Source organism: Colletotrichum scovillei, assembly GCF_011075155.1.
Source record: "Colletotrichum scovillei strain TJNH1 chromosome Unknown Contig00011, whole genome shotgun sequence".
Taxonomy (NCBI): Eukaryota; Fungi; Ascomycota; class Sordariomycetes; order Glomerellales; family Glomerellaceae; genus Colletotrichum; species Colletotrichum scovillei.
In genome coordinates this window covers 2540738-2556829 of record NW_023336269.1, presented here as the reverse complement: position 1 = coordinate 2556829, position 16092 = coordinate 2540738, and the positions used below count along the sequence as shown (strand labels likewise).

Genomic DNA, 16092 nt, shown 5'->3' with positions numbered 1-16092 from the left:
AAGCAGGCCCATTTAGAACAGGTGACGTTTGCTTCTCCACAAAGCGCGGCTCCTCAGAGCCTCAGAGGAGAGCGTGAGTTCAACAGGCTACACCTAATCGGAGAGACAGAGAACTAAAAAGGACAAGAAAGCTAGACCGGTCTGGTGGGAGTCGACAGAGAATCCAATACGCAGATAATCCATTTCGAGAAACCCAACCGCGCGGTATCCACTCCAAAAAAGAGAAAAGCAGAGCACGCAGAGCAAGTTTGACGAGAGAAAGAAGGGAAACAAGAGGAATGCAAGCATCGCTAGCTTCGCTCAAAAAGTCGCCTTCCTCTTACCCATCCATAAACCCTCCGAGCGTAGCAGACTCGGCAGACCGAGACATCCTGACGGCGAGACAGGAGGCGCGCCGCCCAGGCAAAAAAGAAGTGGAAGCAAAACCCTCCCAAGATGAGAAGACCAACCAACAGTGAGTGAAAAACGTGAAACCCAATAGAGAAGTAGTATCGAATGCCAGATCATTAAGAAAGGGATCGGGGGCGTGGGGCCGGACCACCGCCCCGATGTGAGACATCCTCCCCTCCATTCCAATCGGTGGAGGTATTCCTAGTCTCGCATTCTTCAAGTCCGACCCTTGCTTCCACCGGGTTTCCACCTCCAAAGTTCTCAGAGCCAGAAAAGAAAAGACAAAAAAAAAAAAAGAGCACAGATGCTCTAGATCTTGAGTGGGTATATTATTCATATGGTGGATATAGCATACAAGCGGAAACAAAAAAGGACAAAGTTCGTGACCCAAACGCCATGGCCTTTTTCGGCGTATGCCCACCACCTTTAAGCGATCCCTCTCGTCAACGCTCACCACCGACTCTTTCTCGTCGTCGGTAAATTACTGACCCAAATTCTCTCAGTCGTACTAGTCTTACACCATGATCCTCCTCAGCCCCTCCGTGCCTCCCAGGACGCGTCGGCCAGTGACGGCACACCGCCCCTGTCCGCTCTCCCACTTGCCCTCCTTGTCTCCCATGAACTCTTCCTGCATCGGATGCAAGCCCTCCACCCAGCGGTGAATACACGTGTAGCAATACACAATTCCCGTCTGACACGCCGTCGGCGTGACGATGGGATCCTCGCAAATAGGGCACAACGCCGAGTCCACGGGCGCAGTCACCGTGTAGATGGGCAACAGCGAAGGCGTCGCGATAGGCGCCGTCTCAGCAGCCGGGACAGCCGCGTCCGCCGCAGACTCGTCGCCGCCGCTGACGGCCTTCTCCTTGCCCTTGCCCGTCTCGGCAGCACCTGCTCTTCCAGCTCCGCCCTTGCCGGCCCCCAAACCCGAGACCACAGGGGGCGGGAGATCCAGCGTCTCGGACGCCTTGCGCGACAGCTGCTTGGCAAAGTCGGACGCGTGCCACCACTCGAGGAACTTGAGCGCAAAGATGCTCATGGGCAGCAGCAGGGACAGGCTGGACAGCAGACGCGGGCCCATCTCGCGCGGGGAGAAGAGGGATCTCCACCCGGGCGGCGCGCCGGCCTTGCCGTTCGCCTTGCCGCCGCCGCTCGTGAGCGCGTCAATGGCCTGGTAATCGGCGCCCGTCATCCTCCTCATGCGGGTGCCGATGAGCCACAGGAACGGGTTGTGGTACTTGCTGTTGTCAAACAGGTAGGCGAGGTTGAACGACAGCAGCGCAAAGTAGTAGGCCGCGTTGACGCTCGGGTAGATGTTGCGCAGGAACCAGCGGTAGTAGTGCAGGAAGCGCTGCTTCAGCGTCGGGTTGGGCGGCATCTGGGTGTAGGCGGCGCCTAGGAGCGCCCGCGGCGCGTTCACCTCGTACCCCTCGTCGAGCTTCCTCTGCAGGTAGGGGACGCCGACGGCGACGGCGAGGTTCATCCATATGTCCTTGGTGCCGAGCTTGAGGGTGTCGCGGACGACGGCGGGCGCGGAGGCGCTGGCGCGCGGGATCTCGGCGTGCAGGGCCTTTTCGCGCTTCAGGCCGTAAAAGTTCTCGGTGAAGCTGCCGCCGCGGGTCTTTAGGTAGTGGCGCTCGACGAGGAGCATGAGCAGGGCGTAGAGCTCGTCAAAGGAGTTGAGGGCGCGCAGGAGGTAGCGCGGGTACCGTTGGGTGGCGATGGTGAGGAGGTATCGGATGGTGGGCGGGAGGAGTGAGTTGAGCTGCTGTTCAGAGATGAGCTCGAAGAGGGAGGGTTTCTGGTCGTCGAAGGAGCCCCGGAGGGCGGTCATGAACTCCATGGTGGGCGAGGGCGGGCGGGCATCGGGGTTGATGTGATGACGATACCGTCAATGGTTTCTTGCTGCGAGTGCGCGGATGCAAAAGAGTGAGTTGCGCTGTTATCTGGGCATGGCGATGACGGATCAGGTGTCGTCGGGTGGGTTGGTGATAATGGAAGGCTGCAGATCTCCGTACAGGTAAGGTGGTTTATCTTATCGTCGGCGGTTGGTTTGTCAGAAGTTGGAGGTTGGACGTACCGAAAGGGATTTGCCGAGGCAGTTCCACTAGCGTGCCGAAGATAGGGACCAAGAACCCGGGGAAGCCAGCGGGGCCAGTTTGCTGTGGAAATGGAAGGGTACCTGAGAAAAGGTACCCATTCGGACCCCCAACCGAACTCAATTGAATTATAGCATCAACAACTCAATCATTCTCACTTTAGACGGCCACTCGTTCATAGATTGCCTGTCTATTCAGTTCCAGCCTTCTGGTTGATTATTTGTGGCCTAGTACCCCATCGATACCCTCACTCAATTCAGCTTTCTTCCTACAGATAGAGCCAGACTCGTTGTCAGCGACAGACAACACTCACTTTCTCATCTCACTCTCACTCTCACCCTAAACTCACACGACGACGCTTCATTCACAATGGGCATCCCATCCCAGTTCAAGTCCGTCTTCGAAGCCAAGGCAGGCGAAGAGCGCATACAAGCCTGGCTCAACCTAGACAAGGACGACGCGGGCAACTTCAAATTCGGCGTACGTCCCCTTCTCATCACATCTCACCCCAAGTAAAACACAACCATCTAACACAAAGACGTCCAGAACTGGATGGGCGCCCTCATCCCCTCCATATCCCTCCTCTCCACCTCCCTCACCCCCACCCCGCGCGCCACCTTCGCCTTCACCGTCCTCCCGGAGCACTGCAACCGCGCCGGCAACCTCCACGGCGGCGCCGCCGCCACCCTCTTCGACTCCCTCACCACCATGCCCCTGGCCCTCGTCAACGACAAGCCGGGCTACTGGCAGTTCCTCGGCGTCTCCCGTACCATCAACTGCAGCTACCTCCGCCCGGCCCCCAACGGCGAGGAGTGCCTCGTCGAGTGCGAGATCGTCCAGATCGGCCGCACGCTGTGCCAGCTCAGGGGCACCCTCACGAGGCGGAGCGACGGGGTGGTGCTCGCCACGTGCGAGCATCACAAGTTTAATACCGATCCGCCGGCGAGCAAGTTGTGATGGGCCGGCCTTGCTTCTGTCTTTCTTTTTTTTTTCATATGAATGCGAGTGTACGGAGTATGGATGAGAAGAGATGTCGAGTGAGACTCACGATATCTATTACCCACGCGGTATACATATACAGCTGTAGACGTCACACATAAGCTAGAACAAATACACAAAGCCCAAAGAAACACCAGATACGCTAGCCATCCCATCCCATCCTATCTCACTGCTCTATAAGATGATGCCCACCAAGCACAAGGTCCATAAGCTCGGAATCCGGCGCCGCCAACGCCGCCAAATCCTCCACCAGCTCCTCATCATCAATCTCGCCCCCGTCATCGTCGTCGTCCTCCCCCCACTCCCCGACCACAAAGTCCTCGTCGTCGTCCTCGTTGCTAGCCAGCTCCGCGTCAAAGTCCATGATGGGCAGGAAATCGTGAATGTCAATCTTCTTGTCATCGCCGTCCTTGGGGTTCGGGGCCCGGTCTGAGACCTTGAAGTAGGCGCTGGGTCCGCAGGGGCCGTGGGGGTCGTAGTCTCTATTAGTCTCAGAGATTAGCATTAAATTCTCTCTCTCGTTCAGAACCAATCCCCCCCCTCCTCTTCTTGGTCGATACTAGTAAGGGGGCTGGAAGAAAGAAAGGGGACGTAACGTACGTATCGAACCAGTGTCCCATGACACCGCGAGCCGACCCGACACCACCAACCTGGATCCCCTCGCTCCGCCACCGCGCGTGGCCGTTGAAGACGGAGAACGTCGTCCACCTCACCTCGCCCTCCTTGGTCATCCGAACCGTGCCTTCGGTAGCTAATTAGAATCAGTCGAAATTTAACAAAAAAAACCACAACGAAGGAAGAAAACCTCCCATCGTGCAGCCAGGGCCTTTCATCCAAAGAAAAAGAGACGAGAAAAACTCACCACGAAGTTGCGAATGCGCATTCTCATCCCACGAATCATCAACCGACCGCGACAACCCATGAAAATGCACAACAGGCAGCTCCTTCCCGTCATCCTCCCCCGGCGGCTGCACATCAACAACATACATCTTCATCAATATAATCCTCGTCGCCTCCCCAACGTCCAGCGGCGGCCGCGGCACCTCGATCGGCGGCGGCTCCTCTCCGATCGGGAAATTATAGTGGAAGAAGTCGTTATAGTCGATGAAACAAACCACCCTTAACCACGTGCCCGCGACGCCGTACGGGTCCTCCAGATCCAGGTCCCGGATCCCCCTCCCCGGCGAGGGCACGTAACTCCCCGACCACGAGCCCGCAAACGGCTTCTCCCAGAGGTTGGAGAACACTTTCGCGGTGAGACGCTGCGACCTGATGTTGCTCCCCAGCACGATCATGATGGCCTCCATCTTTTCCCAGTCCACCCGCCCCGAGTCGTCGTCGCGGAAGGGCCCCCATTTCGTGCGCGTCGTGTACTGGCGCATGTCGTAGACCTTGCACGCGGCGTAGGGGTATACCCGCGAGGACCGCGTGCGGCCAAAGTTGAAGATGGGGCGGCCGTAAAGGCAGTGGAGCTTTGCGCTCTGTTGGTGGATGTCGTCGGCGGTCGGGTCCGCCGGCCGGGAGGAAGAGGCGGATGACGCCGACGAGGACGACGACTGCCGGCGGCGGCTGCTGCTCGTCGGGCGTGCTGCGTCGCCGCGCGCGCGTTCAAAGATGCGAGAGCGACACAAGAAGGCCACCCGCGCGGGCTCGTCGCGGAAGAAGTTGGCTAGGGCGGCGGCGTTGCGGGAGACGGCGTGGGTGCCGGTGTCGTTTTGCGTCTCGCCTGTCGGGGAGGCATGTTGTAGCAGCCTGTTGGCGACGTCTGATACGAAGGGGAGGAGGTCGCGGGACTAGTTAGAGAGCGCAGATGAGAATGGGTTCATGATATCCCATATGCCTTTACGATAGTGAAGGGAGGTAAGGGAATCTCTCTCACCTTTTCGTCGACACTATCCCCGGCGCAAACGAGACCGAGTCTCACGAAATCGTGCAGTTCCCTCTCCCAATCCAGCCCAGTCTGCGCAGGTGTGTCCTATTGCGAATTAGACCATTTCCTCCCAATGCGACGCAAGACAAAGATGACTGCGGGACGGGGGGTTTGTTCCATACAAGAGCATTCAAATACACGTCCTTGCAAAGCTTCTGGTTGCCCTTGACGTAGGAGTGCAAGAACCGACACGTGCGGGGCAGACGTCCGAGGTCGCGGGGCTCGAGGCCCGAAAAGATGTGATGGAGGATCTCTGCCGGCAGCAGGTTGATATGCAGCTGCTGTTGATGCTGCTGCTGCGGCTGCGACATCTTGAGCGACGACGATGGATACGGCGACGCCCTGTCGGATTCAAGCATCTGAAGGGCAAGCTTATCGTGCACGCGGCGATTGCGATCTTATGCGTGTTGTGTATTCACAGCTCAGAGACGGATGTGTCGTTGAGAAATAGACAAGTGGTTTGGGGAACAAGCTTCAGAACGAGGGGGCCGAGTCAACGAGTCACGACGAGAGGAAACAATTTCTTGGGGTAGGTAGCAAGGTAAGTGATGAAAGGTGGGAAGAATCGAGCAAGGTAAGGCAGGACAAGGTAGGTAGACAAACAGCGGATCGGAAGCTTAAACTTACGTCGTCCACCCGGGTTGGTCAAACCAACCCACGAAAACCTCCTACGCGGCGGGAACCTGGAACCACATGCAGCGAGCGTTCGTGCGGGGATAACTGTAGCGTGTACGGAGTACGGCGTTTGGAGTAGGTGCCTATCCGAATCCAAGGGCGAGCGTGTGTGGGTACCGCCTGCGATCCGTGAAGCTCCCCCCGCGCCTGGAGTTCTGCACTTTGGTTAACCCCGGAGGGTAGGGGTGTGTAAGCTTCCGGCGTATCAGCGCGGTGGAGAATGACGGACGCTGTGTGTTATGCAGACAAAAGTGTTATCGCCTTTCGAGATTGGTTCGTCGAAGCCCTGGCGAATAGCTCTCTCGATTGAGTTTGCCTTACGGATACCTACCTCTGGTAACACAGCATTTCCTCGGGTTTCCGACTGTCCCGTCCCCCAAAGTATTCTCTTGGAATGTCAATACCCCCTCTCCATGGAGCCCTATCAAAAAGAGTCACCAGGAGTCAGTATAAGTCATCATGACGTAAGGCTAGGTGGGAAAGATCACTAATTACCTTACTTACCTAAGACAATGATCAAAAGGCGCTATCAGAGTTCACCCCTTAGCCCCGCACTCAACGGAGCCGTAAAGTGGATCCGTTCGGCTCCGGGTTCCGGAGGTCTAATGTCCAAAGCAACGGAAGCGGAGTATGTGATCCACAAAATTTCAACTCGCCAATGTCGCCGGTTTTCTCTTGGCAGACGGCTCTCTTTCACAGCGCCGAGCTTGCATCAGGAATCATTCAGAGCTACTCTCCGACGCAAAGAAAGTCACCGGCAATTCCCGAGCTACATGGTCTCGGATAGGTAGGATTCCCAGTCCCTCGGATGTCCAACGTTCCGCGTCCTTACCTAGGTCTGTTTTCTCTTTTGACAGCAGGTCGTCTACCGCGGCCTGGAAAAGCTATGGTGCCGACATGTATCGGATATTGAAATGGAACCTGGCATGTGGTCAGGCAAGATTATATTCATCAGTGTACTCTCTCCGACACCCTACTTTTTCCGTCTCAGCGCTAATGCTGAAATGCTACGAATAATCCATCGCGATGCGGTAAGGCGCGCGCATCATGGGGGTATAGATACAGTACAACACACAAAAAGGAAAGAAAATGCTCAAGCTGAATGTCCACGCTGGCTCCCATTTATTCGATCTCATCGTCTGGGGCCGTCATCCTCGTGTCATGTCATCGCAAGAAGTGGTATAATATTTCAAAGTCGATCCCCCCCAGTCGTCAATAAGTCGTGCCATTACCATGTGTAAGTCGTAATTAGAATGGCTTGAATGCAGTTTGGTCGTAATTTCGCTACTCGCCAGTTACATCGTGGTAGCCCCAGCATTCAGCTGGAGACAATTACTGAGCAGATTGGCACCCTCATGTAACAGCTCCCACCGGGTGGTTTCGAATGAGTCTTTGAGAACGAGCAGCATAGCCGTGTTTTCGTTGATGCCCTTCATGGCCTTGAGCTCGTCTGGTGAGGACGCGCCCCCATATTTCAAAAGATATTCGCGCATTTGTCGCAACTGTTCCTGCTTGGATGTCGGGGGCGGAACATCGGGGCAGGGACCTTCGAGGGCGAATCCGTAACACCAAACAACAAGGGCAGCAAAGTATAGAACCCAAGGTCTGTTGAGGAGTACGTCGTCTCGCGCAGTGTACGGCTCATCGTACTTGAAGCCGTTGGGCTGATGTGCGTAGCCGCCATCGGGTATGAGAACAGAGCTGATGAACTTGAGGGCATAAAAGGTTGCGTCGCGAGCCTTGGCGGTTGGTGCCCAAATGTCCTTCATTCTTCGTTGAGCACTATTGAGATCTTGCTGCCCAATAGCTCGCCCGAGAAGCCGCTTTGCCCTGGCAAAGATTTGACAGTCGACGATGTCAACGTGCATTGCCATATGTGCAAGATGATGCAGTACGGTACGGCTCTCGAAAACGACGTTGGCGTCATTCTTCTTCGCCGAGTCGTAGCGGTATGGGTCAGAAGAGCCTTCTGTTCTTGTAAGGGACTTGTCGAAATCTTCCTTCCAAGCATCAAAGGCCCTGGTCAGTGTTCCCCGCCATTTGTCTCTGCCGCCCAGTGCCTGAGACACGCCACCGCCAAGAACATTGACCTGAAGATCTCTTTGATTCATATGCCAACTAACGCTGAGCAGACCGGCCATGAGGACCATGCGACCAAATGGATTGGTCTGCACGCCTTGGCCACTGAGCGTTCGTTTGAGACCCTCCAGAAAAGAGATGGGTTTCACACCGTTGGACAGTAGATTAGACTCGACTCTGCCAACTTCCGCACCGCTCGTGGCTTTCCACAAGGCCTCGTCGCATGGCAGAGGCAGCCTCATTTCGTGCGTGACCATAACCGTAGAGTGGCCAAACATGGTAGCATGGATAGAGTCAATGACAAAAGCAGCAAACGCAGCTCGTCGTGTCGACTCGTTAGTGATCCAGTGATTCCACCACTCGTCTGCGGTGTGGGCCATGCCGGATGCTGACGAATGGCGTGAGCTATTTGTCTTGTCATCTCGAGGGTTTGGTGGCGAGTCGAGAGATGATTTGCCAATGAGAGACCTTCCACGGCGCATCAGGGTGATTGTGGTTGCGTGGTGGATGTGGGCTCGCTCGTGCAGCTCTCTGGTCGAGTACATCTTTTCATACAGCTCAAGGAGCAGAAGTGTCTGGAATAGCCACAGCTTTGCCGGCGGCCTAAAGTTCGGGTCCATGAAAATTTCCCATCTCAGGTGCCAGGCTAGGAAGTTGGACAGCTGAGCACCCGCCTTTGTGACCTTCTGGCCGTGTGTTTTGTCGAGGCATGCCGCACCAATTGTCATCATTGCTAGAAGAAGCAAATTAGGCGTCCGGTCGGGCGAGAATGTCGGCTTGTGAAGGATAGGAATCTGGTCACTGAAATGAACCCAGTACGAGCCAATGTAAGCCTGCATCATCCGCTTGCTAAGCATGTGATCGCCATCGCTGCGGTCACCCTCCAAAATGCTTTCACGTTGTCGCATCGCCGGAGCCTCATCGTTATCGTGGAACCTTTGGTTAATGAAGTCATAAATCTCTTGGCTCTTCTCCTCAGAGATTGTGGCCTCTGGAAGATTCTGGTCAAGCAGGTTATTGACAGCCATGACTTGATGAGGCCCCGAGGGAAAGTATCCCATAGGAACGCCGTCTGTTCCCACATAGGGGACACTATAAGGGTTCTGATACTCGCCGTAGCTGCAAAAATATTAGTGAAGTTCGTGGCCAAACGAAGGTCAAAACCAACTTGCTAACATACCCGGGAGCCACCATCTGGCCCATGGGTGAGCCTTCACCTCCTTGTTGCGTGTTGAAGAGGTAGGCAACGAAATCTTCTGGGATCGTCACATATGGCGATTTACTCAAGATGCTGTCGCTGCCAAAAACGGGGATCGTCCCAGGCATAGACATCTGATCAAGGAGCATCATCTCGCCTGACTGCTGGGGGTGACCCTGCTCACTGTACTCGGCCGAAGTGGTCGGTGCATATGTTTGGCCCTCGCGGGGCGCATTACCCGCGCCGTTGGAGAAGTCGGAGGGCGGCAAGTTGAATTGCGGAAAGTTTTGCTGAGTTGTGTACGGTGCAGACTGAGGGGTGTTATGCGGCTGGGTGTGGTAGCCGTGTGGATTGGCAACCGGGGACATGTAAGACCCGTTGGTCTGTCCAACCGGCTTTGGGCCGCTCGGAGACTGTTGCGGGGGGCGATGCGCCTGAACGCCTCCGTACCCGTTGTCGTGATGCATGTAGCCGTCCATTCCACCAGGGTGCACACCTATTGGGTATCCCGGCGGGGTGTTGGTTGCCTGAATGAACGGACTACCAGACATATCTTTGGGCGACTGATACTGCATTTGGGCTTGCCGCATGTTGGCGAAGCCCGTTCCCGGCCGACTAATCTCGGGCGAAGCAGACCCAGGCAGCGGGAAAGGTGGGCGATCCGTGGTAGGGGAAATATGGCTCATCATCGAGTCCTTACGGTTCAGGGCGGACCCCTTGGCTGTGTGACGGTCTCTATGGCGGTTACACAAATCAAGCCGAACAAAAGTGCGACTGCAATCAGGAAAGTCGCAAGCATAAATCTGCTTGGGCGTGTGGTTGAGCTGGTGACGGTACCTGAAAAGTTGTTAGTCATGTGGGATATGAACTGTACACGGCATCACTTACAAGTGCTCGGCTCTGGAGTAGCTCTTTCCACAGCCCTCTTGAGGACATTCGAACTTTTTGTCCAAGCCTTTGCGACTCCTCCGTCTTTTTCTAGCAGGACCACCGTCCGAGTTGGAGGAGCCGGCTTTTCCTTCGTCTCCATCATCGTCCATGATATCGGCATCCTTGTCTTCGGAGACCTCCCGCAGTCTTCCCCTCCCGCTTTCGTGTTCCTGCTTGATGAAGTGCTGCGGACTCGTTCGCGGCTCGTGATTTGTCGCCATTGTCGCAGGCCCAGCAGAGGGCAGCGAGGTAGAGGATTTGAAGCTAGCTGGATGTGCGGGTAAAACGGAAGTCATGATTTTTCAGATGGCAGCTTCGTGAGATAGGCGTCGGAAAATCCGAGGTTGTTGGCGGCGCGGGTCCTGTTACGATGTAACGGACCAAGACTCGGAGACACCAGCTTCGTTGCGCTCAAAGTTTATTGTCGCAACGGTGGTACTTGAGATCTCGTTTTGCAAAGCCTAAAAGGGGCGGTCGAGACTCTTCGTTGTCAAGTGGCGCGACTTTGATGGTCCAGCTGGACCAGTGGTGCTGGGCGTCTCGTGATCTTCAGTTTTCGTAATATACAAGCTGCGCGCGCAAAATCGCACTCGAGTTTTCTAGGTTGGCCTCTCCAAAGCCAATTGGAGAGGATTTTCAAAACATGACTGGGAGGAAGTAACACCGGCCAGCAGAGGTAACGGTAGCGGCAACGGCGTGGCAAGAGGGTAGAGTGCGATGCGTGAGGGAAAAGTCGCGGTTGAGAGCGCAGTCCTCGAGGACAGTGAGATGCTGCTTCAGTTGAGGTACCGAGACCCTTGAGGCGAGATCAGGCAAGGCAAGGTAAGCAGCTGGGAATGGTTAGCAGGTGGATGTCGGTGGAGATGGTAGTATTAATGACGGGTCTGCCGCCTGTTGCGGTAAAATGGACGAGCGCTGGACTGCATGACAGAGCGAAAGAGAGGGGAGGGGGTGGGTGTCAAAAAAACAAAATAAGAGACGGCAAGGTTGGAGGTTGCGGATGGGAGTGGACCGGGGCCGAAGGGCTGTGGAGATGTGGACTAAAGGGCGATAGAGATGGACCATAGCGTTGCGACCTAGGGGGTGGGCGTGTAACAACCAGGAGCCGGGTCTGGCGCCATCGACTCTCTGTTCCTCAGATCTTTCTCTCGTGCTCTCGTGCTCTCTCTCTCTCCCTCTCTCCCTATTTCCTGGGGGAGGCGTCGCCGCCGTTCCAGTCGCACAAGCTGTCGTCCGGGGCGGTCCAGCCTCTAAGAAGCAAGACAGGGAACCTTGTGTGAAAGGATGGCGGGAGACGGGACGACGAGATGGTGTTGTATCGGGTACGGGATCTGCTGATGGAAGTGGAGATGGACTGTAGTGGCTGTGGTGCAAGATCAAGTACCTGGAGCTTCGGGGTACATTGGCACCGAACGGCGGCGGCCCCTTGAGTGCGAAGTAAACCGAAGCGAACCGTTGCTGTCCGTCAGTGGCATTCCCCAGCTAACCTGAGGTTAAGGTAGGTACCTCAAACTCAAGGAAAACGGCGACCGATTGCACGTCGGGGAGCGCCGCTGGGCAGACAGATCGGTGTTCAGCGCTTGTGACGACTACAGCAGTAGCTGCGGCTGCAATAGTAGCCGATGGAGCTTGGCCGTATGTCATCCGGCTGAGGCATCATCGTCCCGAGTAATCCGTGTTAAGCTCGATTTGTGGCCCTAAGCGATGTACGGTCTCCGGCACTGGAAGCTGGATGGACGTAGGTAGACGTGGACGTGGCGAATTGTCGTTCCTGATCCGCGGCGGCATGTCTGGCGGGTACCAGGTGGGATTGTCTCTCAAATCCCCGGGGGGTTGGATTCGAAATGCCGGGAGACATGGCAAGGAACGGGAAGAGAACAGAAGGAAATATGGAGGGCGGGAAGGAGGTGACGGATGGTGGAGAGACATATGAATAGAGAGAGGGAGAACGAGACAGACAAAATGGATTGGAATGCCTCACCTGAAGAAGATTTCACCTCGCCAAGTTGATGGATGCAAGGGCTCCCGCTGGATAGTGAACGGCAGTGCAGTACGACGCAAAGCCAAACGAAGGGTGGTGGTAGTTGAACGGGACGCGAGGCGTCTGCAGACACTGGCGTTTGTGTTGCTAATGTCGAGACAGGCAGAGAGAGCGCGAGAGTGAGAGAGAGAGATGGGGGGTGGCACGGAAAGGCAGGAAACAATGTCGTCTTTCTTCTCGAAGCTCGGATGGCAGGGCAGAAAGAAAGATGTTTGCTGCCGCTGAAGATTCGGGCCTTGTGGAGGTGTCGAATGGAGTGGGTGGTGGTGAGTGGGTGGTGTTTGTGCTTGGTGCTTGGTGCTTGGTGCTTGGTGCTTGGTGCTTGGTGCTTGGTGCTGATGCTGATGCTGATGCTGATGCTGGTCCACCGCGTTAGTAGTTCACTCCGTATGGATACTTCGTACGCAGCAATGGCGGCAAAGTCCTGGGGAAGTGGGTTGAATTGGGAAAAACAAAAAAAGAAGCGTTTGACCATCTGGGCAGATGGATCGAGAGCGCAGAGTGGGAGTGTGGGGGGTCTTATGCCACCTCCCACTCCCACTCCCCCTTCTCGTCAGTCTTGCCTCTCGATTCTCCAAGCATCCAAGGTAAGGTAAGCTTCCCCTCTCTCTCTCTCTGCTTCCATTCTGTGCAGTGCAGGGCAGGGCAGGGCAGCCAGGCAGGCAAGAGTGTGCGGGTTCTCTCTTCCACCCCCCGTGCCCCCCTTTTTCTCCCCTCCACCCTTCCAGACAAACCTGGCCATCATCGGTGAACCCAGGGTGTAGCCAAGGTGTGAGGCCCGCCGGCGATGCGATGCGATGCGATGCGCGCAGAACGCAGAAAGATGCCCTTGACCAAGCAGCTACTAAGCTGTGCACTCCCATAGGAGCACACATACCTACCTCAGTACATAGGTACCTCAGTACATACCTACACGGTAGGGCCGTAGCATGCCAAAAAAGGTGTGGTGGGCCACGCCATGGAGGAGGGGTCCTTCATTAGTGCGCCTTCCTGCGCAGTATACTCCGTGACTCCGTACATAGTCACATAGAGTATCCGTAGAGTACATACATGTAAGTAATTATGAACATGCCATGTTGCGGTTTGGAATGCTCCTTGACTTTGGGTGACTCCCCTTTTGAGACCCTTCCTTGGCACAGTCTACAGAATGGTCTTTGAGGGTGCACTCGGAGAGGGGGGAGGGGGAAACTGGAAAGATGATGCGGCCAGGCACTCCCATCGTATATCCGTACATGCAATAATTGCCATGGTACCTCGCCTCTGGCAGGATAGACGCGCCGAGGGAACGGCCATCTCTGAAAGTGTGCTGCAGGGCAATATCGGAACTTGAACAAGGGCAACAGGCCGTGTAAGCAGAAGGGGGTATCCGGCTGGTCTTCGGTACCGTTCGCGAGAACCCGACAAAAAAAAGTTGACAAGTGACCACCTGTGCATGTGCGTTCCTGCGCCTCGTCATTTACCCTCATGGAAGAAAAGCGTGCGGTATCCGTCCGAGGCAGCCGCACCATGCTTCCCTACGTTTCTGTATAGGTACACGGAGAGAGAGAGGTAGAAAAAGAGCAATGAGCCCAGAAGCCTGGTTGGCCGCAAAATTCCGCTCCAACAGCCGTCGCTATAGTCGTAGCCGAGGAAAATGTAACTGGACATGCTCAAGACTGCCGACCACCGCTGGGTCTGGCTGCAATCCGTGGATGCGTTTCGTCGGGTGGGAAATCGGACACCTCTGACCTGCTTTTTTTCTACCTTAAGGGAGCCGAGATCGATCTGGTTGGCGTGGATAACGAAAAGACTAAGCCGTAAGTATATCGGGTCAGGAACCCCCCAACTCACCACATCGCTCGCCTCATCTTCTTTGGTCGACGGATATCGGTCGGCAAGCCGCCATGCTGAGCCAAGGTGAAGGAAGAATCAGTGACGTTTTGCTCTCACAACAGCTCCACATGGTTCCGAATAGCGAGGCAACGGAGCGGGTCATTCAAGCTGAGAGGGTGCTCTCATGACATTTCCAGGCGGTGGTCTCTGTCGTCGTACGACCGTCAACTGGATGAGCACAGCAAACACAGACTGGTCCCTTCCAGCTAGAGGGTCCCCGCCTAGAGACCCCCAAAGATCCCCCGAGTTCTCCTCGCTCGCCTTACGACAAGCATGCCCATGCCGTCCGTGACTGGCGTGGCTAGCTTCTGCAGGGATGGCCGGTGTGAGACTCGAGTCCCCTTCGTAGCTCACTTGAAGAAGACGAGACGTGTGGGGATGGGCACGGTCTGGAGCTTGGACGGTGGACTTCACTCTTCTGGGACGCCATACCCCGGCCTATCGACATGGTTGCGTGGATCGGCCGCCAGTGTCACCTAAGACTTCTCGAGCTTCTCTTTGGGGGTTATTGCTGCCAGCCTTTGCCAACCAGCATCTGCGTTATTTGGCGGTTAGCTACCCACAGACGACACTTTCAAAATTCCCACCGAGACCGTTCTCATTAGTGTAATTGCCCACGTAATTTGCTTCATGACCCTTTGCCGCGCTGTGGTGCCTCGGCGTCAACGGTGCTAAGAGCTGCAAGATTGCTCCCCTCGAGGGCGGTGTTGTGTTGACAGAAAGTGAGACAATGTGAGAGAAGTACAAAGGACACCACCCTGAGCGTTGAGGAAGATGCAGAAGTGAGCCAGAGTTGCGCCACAAAACCAGCACAAATTTGCTGTAAATTGCCTGTCAATCACCTGTCACCGTTAATCTCACACGTGGTTATTTTCGTGGCAGGTCGCACCAAACCTACCAAACTACCCGGCTATCGCGTCTAAGTTGTCGCTGTCAAACCGAAGCTGCAGCACTCACTGATAAAGCTCGAAACGGGCCATGTTGTGGCACTTCAAGCTAGCCGCCCATCATACGCGTACGAATTCACCCAAAGACGAATGCCATGTCGTTGTCGATCTTGTGCCAGTCATCAACCCCACGCTCTGAGGCTGAGATGCGTGAGGCACATCAGGAACAAATACCGCATTCTCGGGTGGGGCGTGGGTGAATCCTCCAAGTCGGCATAGTCTCGAAATTGAAGCAGACGGATACGTTCAAAAGAGTATTTCCGGAGTCTCAGCCGGTACGTCGGCCATCCCCGTTGATGCACTCTTCATACCTTGGCTCTTCTCATCTCGTAATGGGTTCCCAATCTGGTATAGACCCTGAAATCGGAAAGGCAGCACACGACCCTTCTTGGTCGGGGCACTGGCACTCCAAGTCTGCTCGTGGGCAGCTATCCACGCCCGTCTTCCATCGATGCCGGTAGTCAAATGAGCTCAAGTCGCATTGCTTTGGTCAACAAATTAGCGGCAACTGGTTGGGAATAGCTGTTCGACTCGGAAACGATGGATCTTCGGACTCGCCACCCTGGTACCCTGCACCGCGATAGTGCTTCGTAGCTGCGCAGGACGCTGTTTCTTTTCCCGCTGGTCGTCACGCAGCCATACAACTCGTTTCAAATGGCGACGACCCAGCTGGATTTCGAATCGCCTCTCTTTAGGCAGGTTATGATGCCATCTGACATGGACTATCGAGTCTCAGGAAGAGAAGGAGACCAAGGAAATTTGACGTTCAAGCTGCCAACTAGATGATGTCGATAATACTCCGTAGCCGTCATCTATAACTGTACTCTTCAGCCTAGGGCCGAGGCGACTCGCAGAAAGTTGTGGTGGAGGTGGTTGCAGGGATATTTAGCTGATCGTCGGTCAGCGCCTGTTGGAGGAAAACCACAGACAGT

The 16092-nt window shown here is 55.5% G+C and overlaps 4 protein-coding genes across 4 annotated transcripts; 1 reads left to right on the top strand and 3 right to left on the bottom strand.

Moving 5' to 3' along the window:
- Positions 1-545: 545 nt before the first annotated feature.
- HER10_EVM0009175 (Pex2/Pex12 amino terminal region) lies at positions 546-2401 on the bottom strand. The gene has a single exon (XM_035478674.1). The coding sequence runs from the start codon at positions 2231-2233 to the stop codon at positions 905-907; it is 1329 nt and encodes a 442-aa protein (XP_035327128.1). The 5' UTR covers positions 2234-2401; the 3' UTR covers positions 546-904.
- A 457-nt stretch (positions 2402-2858) lies between these two features.
- Positions 2859-3446, top strand: HER10_EVM0012191 (thioesterase superfamily protein; the record flags this gene model as incomplete). Its single annotated transcript, XM_035481591.1, has 2 exons — positions 2859-2969; positions 3036-3446. 2 exons carry the CDS (start codon positions 2859-2861, stop codon positions 3444-3446), a joined length of 522 nt encoding a protein of 173 aa, XP_035327374.1.
- Positions 3447-3654: 208 nt separating this feature from the next.
- Positions 3655-5729, bottom strand: HER10_EVM0011978 (F-box domain-containing protein; the record flags this gene model as incomplete). Its single annotated transcript, XM_035481384.1, has 5 exons — positions 3655-3970; positions 4089-4239; positions 4351-5281; positions 5368-5463; positions 5541-5729. 5 exons carry the CDS (start codon positions 5727-5729, stop codon positions 3655-3657), a joined length of 1683 nt encoding a protein of 560 aa, XP_035327352.1.
- A 1116-nt stretch (positions 5730-6845) lies between these two features.
- HER10_EVM0011986 (uncharacterized protein) lies at positions 6846-13024 on the bottom strand. Its single transcript, XM_035481391.1, has 3 exons — positions 10259-13024; positions 9341-10207; positions 6846-9291 (listed from the first exon to the last, which is right to left on the bottom strand). The coding sequence occupies exons 1-3, from the start codon at positions 10594-10596 to the stop codon at positions 7389-7391; spliced, it is 3108 nt and encodes a 1035-aa protein (XP_035327353.1). The 5' UTR covers positions 10597-13024; the 3' UTR covers positions 6846-7388.
- Positions 13025-16092: the final 3068 nt, after the last annotated feature.

Excerpts from the sequence above, each read along its gene's own strand:
- HER10_EVM0011986 (XM_035481391.1), bottom strand. The coding sequence starts at position 10,596 with ATGACTTCCGTTTTACCCGCACATCCAGCTAGCTTCAAATCCTCTACC. Across the intron at positions 10,208-10,258 it reads TACTCCAGAGCCGAGCACTT|GTACCGTCACCAGCTCAACC; the intron begins GTAAGTGATGCC and ends ACAACTTTTCAG. Across the intron at positions 9,292-9,340 it reads GCTCCCGGGTATGTTAGCAA|CTACGGCGAGTATCAGAACC; the intron begins GTTGGTTTTGAC and ends ATATTTTTGCAG.
- HER10_EVM0009175 (XM_035478674.1), bottom strand. The coding sequence starts at position 2,233 with ATGGAGTTCATGACCGCCCTCCGGGGCTCCTTCGACGACCAGAAACCC.